Source organism: Penaeus japonicus, unplaced genomic scaffold, assembly GCF_977035675.1.
Source record: "Penaeus japonicus unplaced genomic scaffold, GWHDUDI00000001_assembly GWHDUDI00000010, whole genome shotgun sequence".
NCBI classification, from domain to species: domain Eukaryota; kingdom Metazoa; phylum Arthropoda; class Malacostraca; order Decapoda; family Penaeidae; genus Penaeus; species Penaeus japonicus.
The window spans coordinates 28,057,408-28,067,407 of NW_028234412.1; the positions used below are offsets into that span (position 1 = coordinate 28,057,408).

Below are 10,000 nucleotides of genomic sequence, written 5' to 3' on the forward strand. Positions count from 1 at the left end.
TTTTTTTTTTGTGCTTTCATGGAGGAAAGCATTACTAAGAATGGGTAAGCATTCCCACCCCTCAGTATTTGCAGATTTGTTCCTTATAACAGCTTCCTATCATTCATAACCGTGTGGAATTTAAAACGGAAGCATGATTGGTATGGTTTGATTGTTCATACAGTGCTATTTTCTATCATAATTTTCTCTTCTAGTGGGGGTTGTTGATTTTACAAACAGATTGAGGGCAAACATGTCTTAGGAACAATTATGTCCAGAAGAAGAATGATAAAAATTCATATATTGCAATTTAGCAATAAGCATTTGAGTTAATGAAGTGGGAGAGGCTTGGGGGTTGGTTCAGTTCAGTTCAGACAGATTTGCGAAGACGTCGCTTCGCCCGGGCTATATGCACAAGGCGGCCCGGCCTCTGCCAGCTATGAGTGCTGACTCATCTTATCTAATCTTATGGGGGTTGGGGTGCTAGGATATGGAGAAGAAAAAGAACATGTCTTGTGACTAATAACAGAAAGGGAAATAAATGAAAATTGCACACTTTAATTTTCAACTTTAGCTATAACTTTTCATATATATGTATTAAGGTCTGACTGTCTGATATCTCCTAGAGGTAAGAATAAGAGGACATGAAAGAGTTGAAAATTGTTTTATCAAACATTTTATCTTTTATTGTTTTTAAGAGTAAAATTGAGCATATATATATTATTATAAGAAAGAAGATGCGAGCATTTATTATTTTTTCACAGGTTCAAGTTACCGAAGTAGATCCACTGGTAGCATCATCCCAGAGTCTAGAGGAATCAAATCAATCTTCACAAGGTAGGAAAAATCCCAAAGTTTGATCAGTTTTGATATTCTTATTTACTGTCTCTTTTGGACTGGTGTCCAATTGCTTTGTCATATCATCTATGCCAAAATGAAAACAGAAAAGGGAAACTTCACAATTACCAAACTACCCAAAGGTCCCACTCTTCCCCTACCCTTCCTACCCTGCCGCGGCATACGTGGCTACACAGATTTTTCAAAACAAAAGTTTCAGCGTAGTTTTATCCTTGGGAACATTTTTCAAGATTGTCTACACTAACATGTTATTTTTAACTTTCCTTCAGCAGTGTAATTTCCCGAATATGATAGATCTGCTTTTGTCCTACTTATATATATATATTTTTTTTACAATGGGTTTTGCGAGTGTTTCCAGTGAAATCAGTAATTTGTTGTGATCTTGTATTATGCAGTGATTACTGTTCAATGCTATGTATCATTGTCATCAAGTGCAGTGTTGTATTACAGAGGGCGTGTTAACATATTCACTTGAGCTACAATATTTGACATATGAACAGGGAAGTTTACCGTGTTCGCTTGCTGCGGAAGGAACAAATGACTTTGCTTTACCAGAGGCAGTAGTTTTTTTTATGAAAGTTGGTCAAGTTCCTGGGACCCCATTACTATATGGATCATGCTGTCTTGGCTGGACCCACTGCTTTTTTATAAGCTTCCAAAAGATGACATGCTGGTAGTTTAATACTTACATACATTTGAAAATAAGGTTCGTTACCCATCATCTCTTATGGAGTTTCTTGCTGTGTGATATCATAACTAAACTCTTATTAGTTCATAAAGTCCACTTTCTGTAGAAGGGAATTGTGGCTATTTTGGATGTAGAGAGATATACACAGTTTCTTCATGACTGCAGTACTATCCAACACTGGAAGCATTATTTAAGATACCCCTTAATTGGCTTATGAGATGACATGAAATAAAAACCAGGAAATATTTGGCATTTTTGCCATTTGGTCATGGTTTGCATGATCCTACCAGTTGTCATCCCTCAGGTTCCTCCGTGGACAAATCCAGTCAAGTTGAATATTGTCAGAATTGGGAAGAAAGAAAGAACTGATATGGAAATCAAGCAGAGGTTCCTAGAACAAACTTTGGAATACTAATCTTCAAAAAAGATAAACAAAGACAGCTCCAAGTCTGAAGATGGCATCCTTGCAGCCATGAGTAGACAACAGAGTATTGAGGGAAGCCACTGCATCTGTAGTTACTGCAGACACCATCCTTACTGGACCGAGCTGATCAAGGATATACTCTGATTCTTGCAGTGCATTACAGTGGCAAGGGAGACCAAAGACTGGCTGATTCAATTTTTTTCAAGGAAGAAGATTATCCAACTCATGTCAGGATCCCTAGAAATGAATTGGTAGATGAAAGGGGTATAAGCTGCTGCTGTCTACCCCACCACTGCTAATTTCCTGCTCCCTCATAGCAATGTGACACCCCAGATCAGAGAAGTACTTAGAGCCAAGTAGAGATATCAGTGGCTCAACACTGAATCCAATAAGCTAAGATAGATAAAAGAAAACTTTGCCATCTGGTTCACAAGTACTCATGTGAACTGGAAGAAAGCAGTTGCTCTAGCAAGACTGTGAATCGGGGATAAAATAGACACATGAGTGATTGGTGGCTGGATGCGCAGTATTCGAGGAATCCCGAAGTAGATATTTGAGACAACCATATAGGAGTATATTAAGAGAAGACTATGATTGTCCATAGTTCCATAGAATTCCTATAGGAAACAGGCCTGCTATGCGATTTATGGTAGTTTAAAATCTGATTAATCAACACATATAGAATGTGTATGGTATTATTTTTATGTTGTTTTAACATATAGAATATATGATTTTAAAGATTTCCACGACTAATAACTTAGCTTTTGACACGACAGATAATTCTTAATACTCTGGAACCGGAGTATATTCTTTAGATGATGATCATAACCATTAATTGAAATACTGGATTTCCTGATGTTAGACTATACAATATATCCTTCATCAAACTTGTGTCCCTAGACGTCCTGCACAAAGCAGTATTCCCTGTTTCACAGGCAGAAGGGTTTCTCAACTGGAAACAATTTCACTCTCACTGGCTCTGACAACATTTACTGATTCTAACTCATTCCAAATAATGGCAAAGAATAAATTGGCAAGGCCATGTGTTGGATCCAATAAAATTCCCAGCATGGATAGAAGAAAGGACTCCTTATAGAAAATGCCCATGACAGATTTAAGATATATGGATTCAACTCCAGCATAAACTCCTTTCTAGATTTCAAGGAAAGCACATTCTCAACATTGAAATGCAACAATTTTGAAGAGTTATTGAGTATGCTAACTCAGTTAACCCATTCATGCCACGGGCATTCTAGCCTTGCAAGTTGCAATGCCGGGGCTCTCGAACGCATAGGCTTAAATCAATTAAATGATCAACGCCGTATGTCGGCACCCTGCGAACGGGCCCTTGGATGCACGGTACCAATGGTGTACCACCCATCGAAAGAGGGTTAATGCTCCCACATTGCATCAAATGTGCCTTCTCACCAGGATTTATGTTAACCCTTTATGTGGAATGATCCATGAAGCTAGACATTGGGTATCTTCCAGATCTTTTATGCAAATGTTCATCTAGAAGATAATCCTTGCATATCTATGACCATGATACCTGCTCAATAGGTGAAGTAAGGAGGAAATACTAGTTTATTGTCTGTCTAAATTTAAGTAAAATTTTCATCAATTCCAGAAAGAGACAATAGACCATTTGATGTATGGAAAATGTTCCTATTCTGTCTGGAAGGACTGTGTGAAAGGATTCCCTCCCTTCCCATTCAACTATTTTTTATAGCAGGTTTTCAAATCTTGACTAGTCGACAAGAAGGAGTGCCGGTGTGGACAGGTGTAACACGGAGGGGAGAGGTGTAAAGATTAGGATATATAGGTAGTTAGGATATTTTCCTTTTCCTGGTGGTGTGGATTGCATGACTGAACAATTTTTCTCAACACAGGTTGGGAAGTATCATTTTGTAATTTCACTAAGCATTACAGCATGATTGACACAGTCCTTCAAGGCAGAAAAAAAATCTATGTTAATTGTCTTTTTCTTTATGAATTTTATGTTAACCCATTATGTATGGGTGTCATGACATACATGTCGGCAATGCATACATGACGCGACATTGGGATCTGCTCACAGTTGAATCGCGCAAACCTGGAGGGCGGAGAAAACCCTTTCCCCGTCCCTCTAATTTTTAGCCGGTGCCGCTAGTGTCGTAGACCGCCCGCTTTGACGACCAGTTAGGTCATTAAGCGCCCCATCGGAAAATGGGTTAATATCAAACTTAATAATATTCTTCTGTCTCCTCCTTTTCACAACGATATTACATTTATTAATTTATTTAAGTAAACATCTCCAAGATGTATTTTTAATTCATTTAAAACATATTTTTCTTTTTAGGTGAACTTGTCAACACCAGTGAAGTTATTGACTCAGAGAACGGCATTAGTAGAGAAGACAGCTTCTCCCTTGCCAGTGCTGAAAATGGGGGCAGTGCTGACTCCCTCCCAGACTCCACTGATGAGATGTAAAGCAAAGATTTACAATGCTAAGAGATGTGGTGTTGACAAATCTAATGGTTAATGGTATAATGCTACAAGGTCTGTATTTCTATCATAGGCTGTTCTATAAAAATGATGATGCATAAAGTTGCTGTTCCCACGAGGTGTTTAACGGATGTATATATATATATATATATATATATATATATATATATATATATATATATATATATATATATATTTTTTTTTTTTTTTTTTTTTTTTTTTTTTTTTTTTTTTTTTTTTTTTTTCTTTTTTTTCTTTTAACCCATTCACGCCGGGGCAGTTCCGGCTTTGCGCGGTCGCAATACCGGGGTTCTCGAACGCATAAGCCTAACGCCTCGAGATTCTCGGGCGCACAAGCCGCAAGCCTCGGTTGCCCGCTCGCTCTACCCGAGCGCGCGGCTTCCCCTCATAGCGCGTCCAGGGCGTCTGACGCGAAAACCACAATACGTGCTATCACGTCAGCCGGCGTGAATGGGTTAAATGATGGTATATAGAGAGGAACATGAACATGAGTTCTGTGAGGGAAAAAGAAGATAATATAAATAGTGATTGTAATTAAAATGTGAATTTTAGGTAATGATAATGAAATTACTCATTGCACCATTGCCTAGAAAAGTTCCATTTCTTGCAAAAGTAGGAGTCTCCTATATGTGGCACCTTTACAGTCCCACTTCTTACCCCCTCTCTCTGCTTATTCATGTCTCTTACCTACCCTTTACTTTCCCTCTCCTCTTCATGTCTCCTCTAAATCACAGGTTAATTGCACAGAGACTACTGATACTACAGCTATTAATTTAATGAAAATGTTTAGATTATAATTTTAATAATATATTCAGGATATATATTGGATAAAACATAGCTACATTGTTGACTGAATTTACCATGGTTAATGGTACATTTTATTCAGGAATAGAGGATTGGGAAAATGCAGCCACCAAGACACCTTTTTAGGTCTTCCAGTGTTTCTGGCAACAACAGCAATAATAAAAATGTGAACTGTCAAGTTAACCTATTGACTACTTCTGACACAGACTTCTGTATATGTTTATGACCCAAACTTTCTGAGTCTACTGTCACAATACCCATACGCCAGAGATGATTCACTGTCTTTTACAACAAAGTTAAATTAGCTGAAATCTTTTAAGCCCAGTATTATTGTTTACTATACTAATATTTGGTATTTCCAGGCTGTGCAAAAGAGTATTGGTTGTGATAGTAATTATGATCCTGGTAGATTTTATCTTAGCAGATGAGTGGTGGTATGCTGTGTTCAGGGGCAAGGTAATACTCATCTGGTTATCAGTAGTATTGCTTTAGTAATGGGTAAAGAATATTAAACTAGATGAACAGTTCAACTTACATAGGGACTCTGCTCAACAAAATAAAATAAAATGCACATTTCAGTATAAAAATGTGATTTGGGCAATATACATATAGTTATATAAAATAATTAGTAAACTTTATTGAACATTCATATACCAGGGAAATGGTAGACAACTGGAACAATAGAGGCGGGACTGAAATGGGGATGTAACAGTGTTCTGGAAATGGAACTCCTAACTATGCAGGGATTGGCACATTCGCAGGCAATAGCACATGATCAGACAGCAATATATGACAGCATTTTGGTATTGTGCTGATTGCTGTGTTAGCTTTGATATTAGTCATCTTTGCTAAAGACTGATGTAAAGATAAATGATTTGTTGTATGACCATGCAGTTGCTACTTATTTTCTTATTTTGTTTACTTTTGTTTGTTATTTCAATATATAGGTGAATAGGATTCACAACCAGTGAATTTAATGAATTAAACTTGTGCTTATGATGGTATCCATGTTGTGTCACAAACTTTTAATTTTGTTGCAATTACAATTCATTTATTTATTCAGTAATCATGACCAATTAATTATACCAAATGCTAATTAGAATTGCTGGTGATATATAGACATATTTCAGATATGTCTAGAAAATAACAGAAAACTCACATCTTATGATGCTCAGCTCAGGCTAGATATCTTAAGATGTGACTCATGTCAGATAATTATATATCTTCCAAAAGTGCGGCTAATATTCAAGCAAATACATTATTCCAGCTGTTGATGAAATGGAAACAAAATGATAAAATAGTTGTTGATATTGTTAGGCATGATAATTAGGTTATTAGATTTTACATACTTTTTGTTTATGGGCATTACTGCGCACGTTATACTAGTTAGTATGTCAGTTAGGATGTGTAAAGAGAAAGACTTATTTTTTCTGTTTGTGTAGACATGATGGACATATTTTATATGCTTGTATAATTCTTTAGTCCAAGAGTCTTCATCATCTCTTAAACTTTAAGAAACGTTTTATTGAGTACAAATTTGGTTAACTTTCCATTTGTTCTTCACTAAAAGCCTTCTTGTATGTTGAAATTTCACTCTTGTGTATATATTGTTCATAAGGCTTTGTAGAATTGCTGATCATTTAATTAACAAGGCACAAAATAGGATTATTTCTAGAAATTTTAAAGATATGTGAGAAGCCACAGATATTTTTAAAAATTATTTTGATGGTTTTTGTAGATGTTCCTCTTTATCTCTCAGGATCAGGGTTAAGCTTTTTTTTCAAAATGCCAGTATTAGTGTATCAGCTGTCAGAAAACAAGGAAATCCAAGCAACTTGTTTGTAAATAAATAGTTACCCAATACTAGACATCTTTGATATGGCCCTTTGAATACTAATAAAAAAAAATGAAGATCTCAGAAAGTTTTGAAACACATATTGGTGTTAGAGGTGCTGTAGGCTATAATTATCAAGCTTCAGAGGAGGTAATTCCAGGATGTGTGAGTAGATCTTCAGTTTTCAAGTAAGAACTGTTTGTTTCATTGTTATATTTTGATTTTTAATAAAAAAGTGTACGAAGGTCAAATGACTACAGAAGATAAATATTTTGCAAATATGTGGATTTGGAAGGAAGGCACAATGAAAGTCATTACATATTCATGTTCAGAAATAGTCTTTGAAAGAATAATGATAGAAAAAAACAATATAATCTAGAGAGAGGAATTATAGAATGTAAATAAGTAATTCTGTAAAGTATTTTATAGTGTGGTGGGTCACCTCTTGTGACATTCATCACTTGACATCCTTCAGTGATGTCTTTATTCCTTGATAGCAACTGCTATCTGTTGATATGAATAATGATACTCATTATCTATAATCCTGTTTATGCACAGTTTCTCGCGTTGTATCTCTCTCTTAAACAAGTGGGAAGAAGGAATGCTAGTTAACTGATTTTCATTATTTACTGAGTAAGTTCACAGTATGGTAGATAGATATATGCTCATACATAAAGCAGATATTATATATATATATATATATATATATATATATATATATATATATATATATATATATATATATATATATATATATATATTATATATATATATATATTATAATTATATATATATATATATATATATATATATATATATATATATATATATATATTATATATATATATATATATATATATATATAAAACATACACATTAACCTGGGCCTGGGCATGGTGATCTGCGTGAACATTCATCACTAAAAGGTCATGGATTGCGGGACTCTTACCCTCAGTCACACACACATCCATACATAAATTTCCGAGTCGATTTCTTCTTATTCTCATTTGGGTTACTCGAGTTTTGGTAGTTTGCAAGGTGTGTGAGATACATCATGGCGCTCACTAGGACCTCCAGCTATAGAGGACGACAGCATGGCTAGGATTTCACTCTTTTTTGACACCTTGGACTCTACTGTGTTACACCAGCTTATGTAATTTACTCTACCGGCATTGTTTTTTATTATCTTGAATATTGGAGCCTGGTTAGAGAAAACTTGACAAAGAATGATATATTTTTTAATCTCTTTGGCATTAGACTTTTATTATGATACTATGTAATGCCACTATGTATAAACTTTTGGCAGATAAAAAGCACAAGATAATAGAGTTTGCATTTTTCGGTTTCCTTATATTAATCTAGGTGAGCATATATAAAAAAGGAAAAAATCAAGGAAGTCGGTTAGAACAATCAGGTGGGGGGCATAGCAAAGTTATTTTTTCATTTTTTTGGTTTATCAAAACCAGGTTATTTTAACAACGCAGAGGAAACTAAGACCTTTGCTGTCTCACTTTTGTTAATGCAAGTTACAACTGTTTTGTGAACAATTACTTTATGGATAGTCTACAACAAAGACAATTCACACAATTTTTCAGTCACACACCAAGAAAATGACATTTGATAAGACTTACTGGAGGTGATAAAATGATTGATGACCCCAAAAGATGATGGTCATCCACGTGGTGCCTGGGCCTTTTGACACACTGTTCCAATACATAAATTTCCAACGATTTCATCTGTACATCTGTTATCTGTTGCATTTGTAGTTGCAATGTTGATTTAATGGCTGACAGGGTATGTCAATAGAGACAGATTTGCCTGGCTAGTTGTTGCCTATTACCTCCTAGATGTCCTGTAGATTTTTATAATTATTTGGGCTGTTTTTTTATTTTTTTTTAAGCTTGTTGCTTATTACAATATAAAAAAAGTCAGACAAAGAAGATATTGGGTATAAACTTTTGATTTTAATGACCTTTTCATTAAGATACTAGCCATAAAACACTAATTTAAAAAAATTCTTGGACACCTACTAAATAAAAGAGTTTGCTTTTCGTGTTTCCGTATATTATCAGGTCCCACATATACGAAAGCTAGGAAAATACAGTTCAAGGAAGGTCGGCACAGAAACCAAGGGAAAGTGCTAAGAGCTCGTTGCAGAATCATATTCTTTTTCATCGTTAGCTTTATTATACAAGACAACTAAAGTTACTACTAGTTGCTTCAATAAAAAAGACACAAGACATGAAAGAACATAACTTCATCCCAAGAAGAATGCCTGTTACATACTTTGATACAAGAAAAAGCAGAAGATAATATCTCTTGTGTGAGAAGAATAAGAAGTTCAACAACCTTTCTAGCAGTTACAGCATTCTTTATTTGATTTTCACGTTTCTTGTTTCTTTACATGTTAATGTGTTCAAACATTAGGATTTTTTGGTTGTGGATTTTTCAAATCTGTATTGGGGGATCTGGTAATGCGTGTTAATTTTGTTCAGAAAAGGAGCTATTACTGGATACAGAGAATTATGCCAGATACAGGAGTGATGTTGTTTGGGCGAGTTACCATGACCTGATGGCTTTGTAATCAATAAGAGAGCAATATTATATGGGTCATTAGTTTTTTTATGCCTTGACTGACAGTATTCTTATTGATAAGACTGGGTGGGCTAAATCGTGATGTCACTCTTGGTCTCCCGGCCTGGGTTAATCTAAGGTTACGGAATTATATTGTGACCTAAACATTCCCCTTGCCAAGGTCGCAGAAAGGGATGGCGGCAGGAGGAAGGTTAGTGAGTACAGGTGAGGATACTGCTAACAGAAACCACAGGCTCTAGTACCTAACTCGGTGGCAACAACACAACCAGAGTGCTACATACAGCTCACTGCTCAAGAGCAACACTACTGATTA

At 35.5% G+C, this 10,000-nt stretch overlaps 2 protein-coding genes across 3 annotated transcripts in view; one reads left to right on the plus strand and one right to left on the minus strand.

Moving 5' to 3' along the window:
• Positions 1 to 4,566, plus strand: part of Pex14 (peroxisomal biogenesis factor 14) — a 13,027-nt gene extending 8,461 nt beyond the window's left edge. For both annotated transcript variants that reach the window (XM_043032254.2, XM_086541136.1), the window contains exons 8-9: positions 744 to 816; positions 4,288 to 4,566. In XM_043032254.2, coding sequence (XP_042888188.2) covers positions 744 to 816; positions 4,288 to 4,418 — 204 coding nt within the window. In that variant the 3' untranslated portion in view covers positions 4,419 to 4,566. The remainder of the gene's footprint in view (positions 1 to 743; positions 817 to 4,287) is intronic.
• The window catches only part of LOC122266190 (uncharacterized), a 438,286-nt gene that overhangs the window by 222,997 nt on the left and 205,289 nt on the right, over positions 1 to 10,000 (minus strand). The gene's annotated exons all lie outside the window — the stretch shown is intronic.